We start from the raw sequence: 11,923 nt of genomic DNA, 5'->3' as shown, positions 1-11,923 counted from the left end.
TTTTTTTTTTTTTGTCCTGATAAGAAACCCGTCGATTGTTCGATAAAGCTTGCATGCATCGGATCAACGGGCAACAAATTTTCCGGGGCCTGCCAAATAAACCTGCAGAGTGCCGCTACATCTCCAGAAACCACAGGGTACCTTGTCGGGCTTGTATCTCTTAGCGCAGCTTTGGCAGCGAGTGGTACGTTGGTGGTCTCCCCTCCACAGGTACATGCGACTTTGAGATTTTTGGGCTCAAGTTTAGAAAACGAACCTCCAAAAAAATATACCGTGGGGGAATATCACAGGAAAAAGCAACGCCGCCCGCCCCATCCGGCCTCAATGCGGCGACAGCCCAACGATTGTACGAGTATATATACATAAGCGGTGCTTCAATTTCCATTCTTTCGCTTGATATCCGCCAAAAAAAAGTCTCATCGTCATGGCTTCCCTATCGCTGCGGACCCTCGTCAGGCCCGCGATCCCAGTGGCGCCTCGGATCCAGCCCATCATGGCAGCGTTTTCCACCACCAGCTTCCTCGCCGCCGGTCCCCCGGCAGTAAAGAGCCGCAAGGACCTCCCGAAGAAGACGAAGAAGACGTACAAGAAGAAGCAGAACATTGTGCCGGCCAAGAAGCCCGGGCCGGGCGAGCGCAAGGCCTTCCGCAAGCGAATCCAGCTCAGCAACAACAGCGCCCTGCCCGTGACGGGGATTGAGAGCCTCGAGGCGCAGACCATGGCCAAGGCGGAGAGCGGCGGCAAGATGTTTGCCGTGCCGGACCAGGTGGTGGACCAATTGAGGGCGTTGGAGGCGTTCAAGACGACACAGACGTGGAATCTGTTCCGGAAACCTCACGTGCTGGTGCGAAAAGAGACGGTCGAGCTGATGAGCAAGCTGGAGGCGTCGGTGGAAAAGAAGGAGGCCTTCAAGTGTGTGCTGACGGGCAGTGCGCTTTCGGGGAAGAGCTTGACGCTGCTTCAGGCCATGTCTTATGCGCTGTTGAACGAGTGGGTGGTGATTCACATCCCCGAAGGTATGTAATGTATATCTCGAAACAAAACTGACGGAGTCAAGAACATGTCGCTAACAAAACTTGATGCAAATTGTAGGTCAAGATCTTACAAACGGAAACACGGAGTTTTCTCCCGTTCCCGACACAGAGCCCATGCAGTTCACCCAGCCCGTGTACTGCCTGAAGCTGCTCCAAAACATCTACAAGGCCAACAAGGCCGTCCTCGAGAAGACGCCCGTCAAGCTGGACTGGTCCCGCCTAACAAATCTCCAAAAGGACGCCACGCTCGCCGACCTGGCCCTCAGCGCAAAGGAGAGCGAGTTCGCCTGGCCCACGCTGTCGGCCCTGTGGACGGAGCTGACCCAGCCGGGCCGGCCCCCCGTGCTGTTCGCCCTCGACGGCCTCGCCCACATCAACAAGGTCAGCGCCTACCGCGACCCTTCCTTCAACACCGTGCACGCCCACGAGCTGCTCCTCGTGCGCACCTTTGTCGACGCCCTGTCCGGCAAGACGAATCTCCCCAACGGCGGCGCCGTCATCGCCGCCACCTCCGAGAACAACACCCACTACCACCCGTCGCAGGAGCTCGTCCTGTCGCAGCTGGAAGCCGGCCAGGCGGGCCGCGAGGTGCCCAAGCCCAACGCCTACGAGAAGAAGTACGACGACCGGGTCTACGACGCTCTCAAGAACAGCCAGGTCGTTCGCCTCGAGGGCGTTTCCAAGGACGAGGCGAGAGTGCTGATGGAGTACTGGGGCGCCAGCGGAATGTTGCGCAGCGTGCTTAGTTCGGGGGCCGTGGCGGAGAAGTGGGCTTTGGGAGGACACGGCATTGTGGGCGAGATGGAGAGGGCTTCACTTATGACGATGAGGATGTAAAAAGGGGGGTATTAGTAAAGAGTTGAGCATGGAAGAGAGGGCTGGTGAATGAACGAGATAAGAAAGGGAGGGAAAACATGCGTTGTATGAATATGTATTATATATTATGCCGCCCTTAGAATCTCACCAAATGCTGATCAACGTAGATGATCCTACAGACGAAAGACTTATTCATGCTGCTTTGTCATTGATACGCAGCTCATTAAACACAGTAGTACTACATGATTCTTCATCTCATTTAGTTTCTGACAAGATCTAGTCGCAAGTCTACCAAATGTTCTTCCCCTTTCTTTCTTTCTTTCTTTCTTTCTTTCTTTCTTTCTTTCTTTCTTTCTTTCTTTCTTTCTTTCTTCCTCTTACACCCTTCCAAATTATCAGGGTGTCCAAAACAATAAAAAAAAAACGCCAATCCGGTTACAAGAGTCCAACAATTCCCTCGCTTTTCCCCCACAGAACAAGCCATCCATCCCCATTCGATTACTTTGTGCTCTGCCCCTACTCTTCCATGCTGTCTTCTCTGTCATCGTCTGCAGTGACAAAGACTAGTCTTGAGCCGCCGCCAGCAGTTTGCCAAACCTGAAAAAAAGAATGTTAGCATATGATGATATAAAAGAGAAGGAAATACGGCATTGATTAAAGCACTTACGTCCAAAGTTGTGTACTCTTCTAGGGCATTCAGCCACTGGTCCTCTGTGAACCCCTTGGCAATCACACGCTCCTTGACCTTCCTCATGCTGAGCTCCACGCCCAGTTCGTCGTCGTCGTCTGCATCATCCGGACGGCAAGCACCCGAATCGGCCAAGGCCTTGACGAGGTTGTAAATTCTGCTGCTGGCGTTGAGGCCGCGTCGAGGACCACCAGCGTCAGTGTTCAGACTCTCTTTACTAGCTTCGACCAGTCGCAGTGCCTCGTCAACATCGTCTTGGGTGACTTGGTTGCTGAAACGGAGACGAGCCAGGGCCTGCGCCAGACGGACCACACCAAGCAGGGTACGTGGCGTGGTATGTGTGAACTGCTTGCCCTTCTTCTCTGCTCGCTGCTGCTGGTCTCGCAGACGGACGTACGTCTTGATCATGTACTCGGAGACCGATTCGGGCACGACTGGTCGATAGGTTCGGGCCTGGGCGACATAGGATCGCACTTCATGCGGGGAGAAGACGACATTGTCGGTGCCAAGGTCGGGGTGTCGGCTGTTCATGTGCACGTACGTGACGTGCTTGGCAAGCTGTTCATCTGTGTCTCGTGTGGGGGTATCGAGGAGCAGGAAAAGGATGTCGAAACGGGACAGGAGAGCAGCGGGGAGGTTGATGTTTTCAACGGGGGAGATGCGGGGGTTGTATCGGCCGTAGACCGGGTTAGCAGCTGCAAGGATGGATGTACGGGCATTAAGACTGGTAGAGATGCCGGCCTTTGAGATGGAGATGGTTTGCTGTTCCATCACTTCGTGGATCGCAGTTCGATCATTCTCGTCCATCTTGTCGAATTCATCGATACAGCAGATGCCGTTATCGGCCAGCACAAGCGCACCACCCTCCAGAACCATCTCGTCTGTGACCGGGTCTCGCATGACGGCGGCGGTAAGACCGACACCACTGCTTCCACGACCCGAAGTATAGACACCACGGGGGGCAACCTTTGAGATGTACTTGAGCATCTGCGATTTGGCAACACCAGGATCACCCATCAAGCAAATGTTGATGTCACCACGGATCTTCATGCCGTCACCCATTTCCTTGTTGACACCACCAATGAGCAAAAGAAGAAGAGCCTTCTTGACATCCAGGTGGCCAAAGATTTCTGGAGCAATGGATTTGGCGAGCAGCTCGTAGACTTGGCCGGACTGTCTGTACCGGTCGATTCTTCGGACAAGCTGTGCATCGACAATCATCTCGCTGTAGGCCTTTTTGTGCTGGTGAATGTGATGGGCCTCGAGATATGTGTCAGTCAAGAGACCGGCCCTCATCGCCTTGAAGCCGGTATAAGGCGTGGGCAAGAAGATGCCAGAGATGTCAACCACATCACCAGGGTTGACTTTTCGGACAAGACTGCCAAAGCAGTGAACGGTGAGAGAGCGGGGAATCTGGCCGATGGGAACCTGCTCAGCCAGCTCCTGAACCTTGACCTCCTGGAAGGGCAAGAACTTGGACGCTCTGGATGAAGGGTGCAGCTGACCCTTTGCCTGGTTCTTTTTGCAATCGGACGAGGGGCACATGGTCAGAGGTCCATACTGCTTATCAGAAATAGGCTGGAAGATTTCACAACCGCAGCGATCGCACGTATAGGCGCTAACTTGAACAATCGGCTTGACGTCGGAAACACGCGTGGCAATGGCTCGGATGGTGATGAGGTGGCCAAGGTGCTCGCCTCGAACATGTCGCACGGCCAGCGCCTTTGAGGCACCTTCTTCTGTCCCTGTTCGGGGCTTGAAGACGAGGGTGTACCGACGGGTTAGCTCGGCTGGGAACTTGTCTTCGGCGGTAGTGGGATCTCTCTCTGCCAGGTCGTCGAGCTCTCGATTTCTAGCCTGTCGCCTGGCCATCAACACGTCTAGGACGTCATCTTTGAAGCTATTAGTCCAGTTAGCCAGTTACTCCTCCTTCTTTTCCCTCTCTACAGCTCGTTCTCTCGCCAAAAAGAGGGTGTCGTACTTGACTTCTTCGCTAGGCTGGGGCAAGACATTGTCTACAGCCCTGGCCATGATCTCGACGTAGTGCTTCGTGTTCATCTCAATTGAGTCCACGAGCTTCATCGACTCGTCCGTTTGCCCCTCCCACTAACTGCAGTCAGCACCTGGGTGTTTCGCAAAGCGTCCACCTTCACGCTCCAACTCACAGTAGCTAGATCATCCAGATCGATGGCGAATTCGTCAATCTTGCGGTCCGCGAGCAATTGCAGCATGTCGTTGTACTTGTGCTGGGGTGTTTTCCTCTTGGCCCGCTCCTCCTGGCGACGCTGGCGAGTCTGGTCGTCCTCGTCCATGAGATCATCCTCGTCGCTGAGATCATCTTCGCCAATTGTGATGTTGCCGAGGGCGGTGGTGAGGGTATGCTCGGGCGACGTCTTGAAGTCCTTGAGAAAAGATTCGAACGCCGCTGCACAAAGATTTAGCTTAGCGTTTGCTGCTCTCCACCAGGTGAAGCAGATGTCAAGGAAGCCTTACACTGCTGAGTTTCGTAGTTGACGGGCGCCTTGAACTCGCGGAGCGCCATTTTGCGTGATGATGCCCGAACGCCAAAACGGGGGGGTTCGATTCAGGCTGTTGCGATGCGATGGGGGGAAGAGAAAAGAGACGGCGAGGGACGGGAATCGCAGCAAGAGACAACAAATGCGATGCGATGCACAAATTGGTGGGCTGGGAAACCAAACTTGCAGGGATGCGTGTGTGGGTTAGTAAGGAGTCGGGAAATGCTGCTAGTCCTCGAGAGCTCTGGAAAAAGCTGGCGGTTGACACGAGACAGACGCGCGACGCGTCTAACGGCGTCAAAGGTCAATTAAGAGGTACGGGTACGTACTCGGGTCGGAGCTGCACACAAGCCACACGTGGCTAAGGTATGCGGAGCTCAGTCCAGTCCAGTCACTGTTCCAGAGCCAAAGTGCAGCAGCTTTCAGCTCTGTTCTAAGCACTGAGGTCAAGCCACGATAGTACATGCATGTACCCCAGCCCCAGAAGCGATTCAGCATCCTCGGGAGGTACCCCCTTGGTAGCGCCGGCCGCTCGGCACGTGAGCCTTGCCTCGGCATAGCAACCGGCCGGCTCCATAAGTTCCAGGAACGCGGAATAGCATCGCCATCCTGCAGCCGAACTTGCGCCTGGATTCTGTTCTGTTCTGTTCTGTTCTGCTCTGTCCTGACAAGACAGACTTGCATTCAATTTCCCAGACATGGCGCCCAGAAGGAATGCGCAGTCGACCGCTGCTGAGCTGTCGCTCGTGCATCTGAAGAACTGTCTTGTCAACCTGCCTACATCGTTGGTTACCCTGCTGGTCAACGTAAACACTGTGCGTCACCGAGAGCGCTACTCCTTTCCATCTGCTCAATGCTGCTGATCTTGAGGACATTTTTGGGACTAACTAATGCTCCTATTTCTTCATAGCCCGCCCAGAATGTCGTTGTCGAACTCACATACCGACCGGCTCCGTCCAGTGGCCAGACCGGAGCCCCCAAGGAGCAATCCGTCTTCGTTGGTTGGACGGGAATGCCGAGCAAGAGGAGAGCTGCTCAGTTAGTAGGACGTGACGGACTGACCAGCTCGCGCGGCTCAACGCGAGATCAAGAGATACAACTAGTCGAAATCGACGCGACGTTCGCAAACACTCTCGGCCTGACAGATGGCGAAAAGGTCATGGCCACCGTCCACGTCGACCCTCCGCTGGCACACACCATCAACATCGAGCCTCTGACGCCTGAAGACTGGGAAATCATAGAACTGCACGCAACATTCCTCGAACTCAACTTGCAATCCCAGATACGAGCGCTTCCCAACCCGGCGTATGTCCCTACCGGCGGTGCTGCAGTCCCTGCGCATCCATTGACTCTGCATCTATCACCGACGTCGACAGCGGTCATAAAGATCATGTCTCTCGAACCCGCGCCAGCAGCCGACGTGGCTTTTGTAAAGCTCTCCCCCAATGCCGAAGTCATCGTCGCGCCGAAAACGAGAGCCAAGGCCTCGCAGAACAGTGGTGACCACCGAAGCGTCGCGAGCACATCAAAGTCCAAACGAAGCGGGGCCAGCACCATTCGAAGACGAAGCGCCAGAGAGGAAAAGAGACCATCTTTGCTGCTCCGCGCAATCGATAGGGCTGCATGCAACGAATGGTTCGATGAGGGCATCGCAGAGCCCGGGCTCTGTGTCTGGGTGGATCGTGACTATATCCTGTCCAACGACTTTAGGGGCGTCAACTACGTTGTGGTGGATGTTCTCAAGCCTGCGGGACTCCAGAAACCACAGCCCGAAGACGGATCTGCAGCAGTTGCGAGCAATGCATCATCCAAGATTGTTGCCAAGCTGAAGCCATGGGACGATCCGCCCAACGGCCAGGCGGCGGCATTGTCAGCGGCATTGTGCGCTGCCCTCGGGTGCACAGGCATCGTTGGTGGTATTGTCAAGATCCAAGCCGCCCCTCAGCCTCTCCCTCGCGGAGCTGTCCAGCAAATCAAGGTCTTCCCCTTTGCGGCAGGCTCAAAGGCACCCGAGGGCCTGAGATTTGGAATTGAGACCAAGGCGGAGAAGGAAGAATCCACCAAGAGATTTAAGCACATCTACTCTGGGTCCAAGGGATCCGAGGGACTTTTGCAAGGGCCCATAACCGATGGCATCGTTGTTGATCTGTACGACGGCCTGGAAGCTCCGCAGGGATGGGAAGGGGGCATCATCAAGTTTGAGTATAGCTCGGATGTTGCATCGCAAGAGCAGAACAAAGACGCTGCTCTCTGGCTGGCCGGCTTGGATCCGAAAATACCCATCGACTTTCAACAACCGGTACCACGACCCCCCTGGATTTCCGAGACGGACCTATTTGAATTGCAGCCGTCTCACGACTCATTGCTCGTTGGCATCGACTCGCTGCTCGCAAATCTCCAGTCACACCTTGCTCACATGTCTTCTGTTCTGCTCACTGGAACAAAGGGCTCCGGCAAGACATCTGTTGCTAGGTATCTCGCCAGCCGACTTCGTGAGGAGACACTATTCTACACCATCTACTTTTCCTGTCGTAAGCTGGTGACCGACGAGGCGAGGATATCCACCATCAAAGAAACTCTCAACCGCATATTCATGCTGGCCAGCTGGGGCGCAAGGCTGGGCGGCAAAGCGATTGTTGTTCTTGACGACCTGGACAAGCTGAGTCCTGTGGAAACGGAGCTCCAGGTCGGAAACGACAACGGACGAAGCCGTCAAGTCAGCGAAACGATTCGATCTGTCGTGCGGCAGTACTGCACCAAAGACAGCGGCGTCGCGTTGCTGGCAACGGCAGAGGGCAAGGACACCCTCAACAGCGTCGTCGTCAGCGGCCACGTCGTCCGCGAGATCATCGAGCTAAAGGCCCCTGACAAGGATGGACGGCGGAAAATCATGGAGGCCATTGTTAGGCAGAACGCAGTGGCCCAGGATGAGGCTTCGGGACAGGTGAGCGACGGTAGCCGGCCGACGACTGCCAACGGCACGGAGAATTCCGAAGAGGCAAGCGACTGGCTTCACGGGCATGGTTCGGCTGCCAATGGCCACGAGGACGGCTCGTCGGGCAAACCCGGCGGCTTCATACTGGATTCAGACCTGGACTTTCTCGACATTGCCGGTTTGACTGACGGATACTTGCCCGGTGATTTGACGGTTTTCATCGCCAGAGCCAGAAACGAGGCAATCATTCGATCCATCAGCTTGACTCCCGAAGACACTATCGGAGCAGTTCATCTTAGCCGTGCGGATTTTGACAAGGCCATTAAGGGGTTCACGCCGGCGTCCTTGCGCAACGTATCCCTGCAGAGCTCGACGACCACATTCAAGTCCATCGGCGGCCTGCAGGAGACGCGCCAAGTCCTCCTCGAGACGCTGCAGTACCCGACAAAGTATGCTCCCATCTTCTCCCAGTGTCCTCTTCGGCTCCGATCCGGTCTTCTCCTGTACGGGTTCCCCGGCTGCGGCAAGACGCTCCTGGCCAGTGCTGTCGCGGGAGAATGCGGTCTCAACTTCATCAGTGTCAAGGGTCCCGAGATTCTCAACAAGTACATCGGTGCGTCAGAAAAGAGCGTGCGAGATCTCTTTGACCGAGCGTCAGCCGCCAAGCCTTGTGTCTTGTTCTTTGATGAATTCGACTCCATTGCGCCGAAGCGTGGCCATGATTCTACTGGTGTGACGGATCGCGTGGTCAACCAGCTGCTGACGCAGATGGACGGTGCTGAAGGTCTCTCTGGCGTGTACGTCCTGGCGGCTACGTCGCGACCCGACCTGATCGATCCGGCGCTGCTGCGACCCGGTCGTCTCGACAAGTCGCTGCTGTGCGATATGCCATCGCTCGACGACCGAGTGGACATTATCAAGGCGATGCTGCAAAAGGTCCGGCTATCGAGCGAGCTGACCGAGTCGGAGGAGGCACTGAGATCGATTGCCCAAAAGACGGAGGGATATTCGGGTGCCGACCTGCAGGCCCTGGTGTCAAACGCCCAGCTCGAGGCTATCCACGATGTATTGGGAGACATCAACAGCCCGGCATCTACAACCCGGCGTGGCAAAGATAGCAAGGGCGCATCGTCGGCTACCGGTTTTGTGCAGTTCCGCTACGGCGCCGACGACGAGACGGCAGCTCCGGTGGCAGCCAAGAGCAGATCTGCCGCGCTGGTTGAAAACGCCGCCATCATGTCCAAGCTGGAGCAGATCAAAGTGGCGCGACGCAAGGCCAAGGAGGCCCGCAGAGGTCCTGGCGTCGATGAGGCCGAGGGCAAGGAGTCGGCCGACCAGCGAGAGGTGGTGGTCGGTTGGTCTCACCTCACAAAGGCTCTGGAGAGCACGAGAGCGTCTATCGGCAAGGATGAGAAGGCGAGGCTTCAAAAGATCTATCACGAGTTTGTAGTGGGCCGGAGCGGGCAGATGAAGGACGGGCAGGGAAGCATGGAGATTGGGGGTAGGAGTAGCTTGATGTAAAGAGAACAAGACGGGGTTGTGTATATAAAATAGACATATGGCATGAAGGTGGTGAGAGTGGCATCTCAAGCTAACATTCGAGGATAACGGCGATGGATAGATATATAATAGTTGTTTTAATGAAGCATGAGGGGAATAGTCAGCATTTGCAATGACGACGAACCAGTGACCCAACGGTCTGTTATCCTTCTCGTTTCTTTCTTTCTGGAACAGCAGCAGTCTTCTTGCATCAGGATCACCGGCTCTATTGGTTTGAATCCTTGGCAATCAACTCCCTGACCAAGCTCAAAATCTCACCGTGAACACTCTCCGGGGCGGCCACAAGCCCCCAATTCGCCGCCAGCGTCCTGCCCGCCCCGAAATCAATCTCCTTGCCCTCCAGATCCGTCACTTTGCCGCCCATCTCCGTGTACAGCAGCTGCGAGCCGGCGTGGTCCCAGATGTACGCACGAGAAGGGTCGCCGCGGGCGCCGACGGGCACGCGAATCATGATGTGCCTTCCCTGCTCTCCCTCGCCGAGCATCAGCGCTCCGTACCGCACGTGCGAAGACCACAGATCGATGCCGGGGAAGGGCAGCGCGCCGAGCTGTTTCGCTAGGCCCTCGGCAATGTCCAGGCGAGACGACTTGCTGGCCAGACAGTCCACGAGGCGCAGGTCGGCGAGACTCGTCGGCGCAGGGAAGCGGTCCAGCTTTCTGGCTGGCCCGAGATAGTACTCCGTCGACAGCTTGCGATACTCGGTGCCCTCACCACGGATGGTCGACAGCATGACGCCGCAGCCGGTGGTGTCCACGCCCGTCTCGGCCACCACGCCGTCGTCGAGGCCGAGGTTCGGATAGCACACGACGCTCAGCACCTCCTTGCCATCATCCACCAGCGCCAGCGAAATAGCGTACTGCTGGCCCTTGAGGAACGTGGCCGTGCCGTCCACAGGATCCATGACCCAAAACCTCCCCTTGGGCCCCGGCGTCCCCCGCCCAGCCCGGTCCAGCAGATCCAGCATCTCGGCCTGCGACACGACGCCCGGCAAGCTGGTCACGGCCAGATCCTCGTCGGCATTGACCGCCTCGTGCTTGGCAAAGTCGTAGCTAATCTCACGCACGAGCTCAAACACCGTCGTCGCCAGCGCCTCGTCCTTGCGCAGCGTCTCTGCGTCTTCCTCGCCCACGTAGCCGTCCCAGGGAAACAGCCCGCGGAGAGCCGCCATGATGAGCGCCTGGGCGCCAAAGTCGGCCATGGTCACGGGGGTCGCATCGTGCTTGGAGATTTCCGTGACGGCCGAGATGACTCTTCTGGTGAGCAGGGCGGCGCGGAGGACGGTGAGCTCGGCAAAGTGTTTGGTGAAGGGGAGAGGAAGAGGCATTGTGGGTTGGTGAAAGATGGATAGGTAGGTATATATGTAAGGTACTCGAGTATGTACTACTAGATGGGTAGGTGGGCGGGTATATGGGATATAAGTAGATGGTAAGGTAATCTGCGAGAGGTTATGTATGTACTAAGAAGTCTTAACGTGGATACGACCGATATAAAGTAGAACAATAAGAAAGAAAGAAATAAAATAAAAAAAAACATCGGAAGATTCAAGATTAATATCGCCTCATTTACTACGGAGTACATGCAAGGAGTTTCATGTGCTGCATATACTGATATAACTGTGGCCACTCACATGGTGCCACGCCGAGATGCATCACTTCTCCCTGCTTGTCATTTATAGCTAGGTATTTGCACATATTAACCTCATAAACTTAAAAAAAAACAGCAAATCATCACCATAGTAGCAAGCACAGATACTTGACGTATTTTATTCATCTATCTGCTCCTCCTCTACCTCGGGCTTTTTCTTATGCCTAGGCTTGGTGACTATCAAACTTGTGTCCTCATCTGCCAACTCGCTCCTCTAATTACTATCCGTAGAACAAGGCGGGAGGGTTAAAAAAAAAGAATCCCCATGGTAAGCGGGAAAACAAGTGAGGAGAGGGAAAAGCCGTACAACCGCTCATATTACATTCGTAAAGAAAAATCCGTCGCCTCCCACATCCCTTCCAATGTCCGCAAAATGTTTGGTATAACATGTACCCTCATCCGACGGCATGAGTAAGCTCTTGTCGTCAACAGTAAAATAAAACACTTGGCAGAAGAATAAAATGCGAAAAATAGAAAGAGAAATAAAAAAACAAGGTAGCAAAAATGAGTATCCCTCCTCTCCCCTCCTTTCATCAGTCAAGCCAAACAATACAACCTTCTCAAAATCAACTCGGCAGGCAGGCCAGAAATTGGACGCCAAAGTCTTCGTCAAGCCGGCCGGCCGGTATAAACAAACTCCTCAACGCGTGTCGTCTTGGTTCTTTTCCCATGCAAATCCGGGTATGTTGTTGCAGCCGAGTCTTTTTGTGACTGAACCATAATGCCACCT

The 11,923-nt window shown here is 55.1% G+C and overlaps 4 protein-coding genes across 4 annotated transcripts; 2 read left to right on the top strand and 2 right to left on the bottom strand.

Annotated features, from left to right (window-relative positions):
• Nucleotides 1–424: 424 nt before the first annotated feature.
• Nucleotides 425–1,871, top strand: Triagg1_3032 (uncharacterized protein; the record flags this gene model as incomplete). Its single annotated transcript, XM_062897280.1, has 2 exons — nucleotides 425–1,016; nucleotides 1,093–1,871. The coding sequence occupies 2 exons, from the start codon at nucleotides 425–427 to the stop codon at nucleotides 1,869–1,871; spliced, it is 1,371 nt and encodes a 456-aa protein (XP_062758099.1).
• Nucleotides 1,872–2,366: 495 nt separating this feature from the next.
• Nucleotides 2,367–5,080, bottom strand: Triagg1_3031 (DNA replication licensing factor MCM7; the record flags this gene model as incomplete). The annotated part of the gene is made up of 5 exons (XM_062897279.1): nucleotides 2,367–2,447; nucleotides 2,518–4,438; nucleotides 4,520–4,644; nucleotides 4,704–4,963; nucleotides 5,032–5,080. 5 exons carry the CDS (start codon nucleotides 5,078–5,080, stop codon nucleotides 2,367–2,369), a joined length of 2,436 nt encoding a protein of 811 aa, XP_062758098.1.
• A 672-nt stretch (nucleotides 5,081–5,752) lies between these two features.
• Triagg1_3030 (uncharacterized protein) lies at nucleotides 5,753–9,510 on the top strand (the record flags this gene model as incomplete). The annotated part of the gene is made up of 2 exons (XM_062897278.1): nucleotides 5,753–5,869; nucleotides 5,965–9,510. The coding sequence occupies 2 exons, from the start codon at nucleotides 5,753–5,755 to the stop codon at nucleotides 9,508–9,510; spliced, it is 3,663 nt and encodes a 1,220-aa protein (XP_062758097.1).
• Nucleotides 9,511–9,754: 244 nt separating this feature from the next.
• Nucleotides 9,755–10,873, bottom strand: Triagg1_3029 (uncharacterized protein; the record flags this gene model as incomplete). Its single annotated transcript, XM_062897277.1, has 1 exon — nucleotides 9,755–10,873. One exon carries the CDS (start codon nucleotides 10,871–10,873, stop codon nucleotides 9,755–9,757), a length of 1,119 nt encoding a protein of 372 aa, XP_062758096.1.
• Nucleotides 10,874–11,923: the final 1,050 nt, after the last annotated feature.

Source organism: Trichoderma aggressivum (assembly GCF_033847375.1).
Source record: "Trichoderma aggressivum f. europaeum strain CBS 100526 chromosome Unknown scaffold_008, whole genome shotgun sequence".
Taxonomy (NCBI): Eukaryota; Fungi; Ascomycota; class Sordariomycetes; order Hypocreales; family Hypocreaceae; genus Trichoderma; species Trichoderma aggressivum.
The sequence above is the reverse complement of the archived record's forward strand: the minus strand, read 5'-3'. Positions and strand labels throughout refer to the sequence as shown.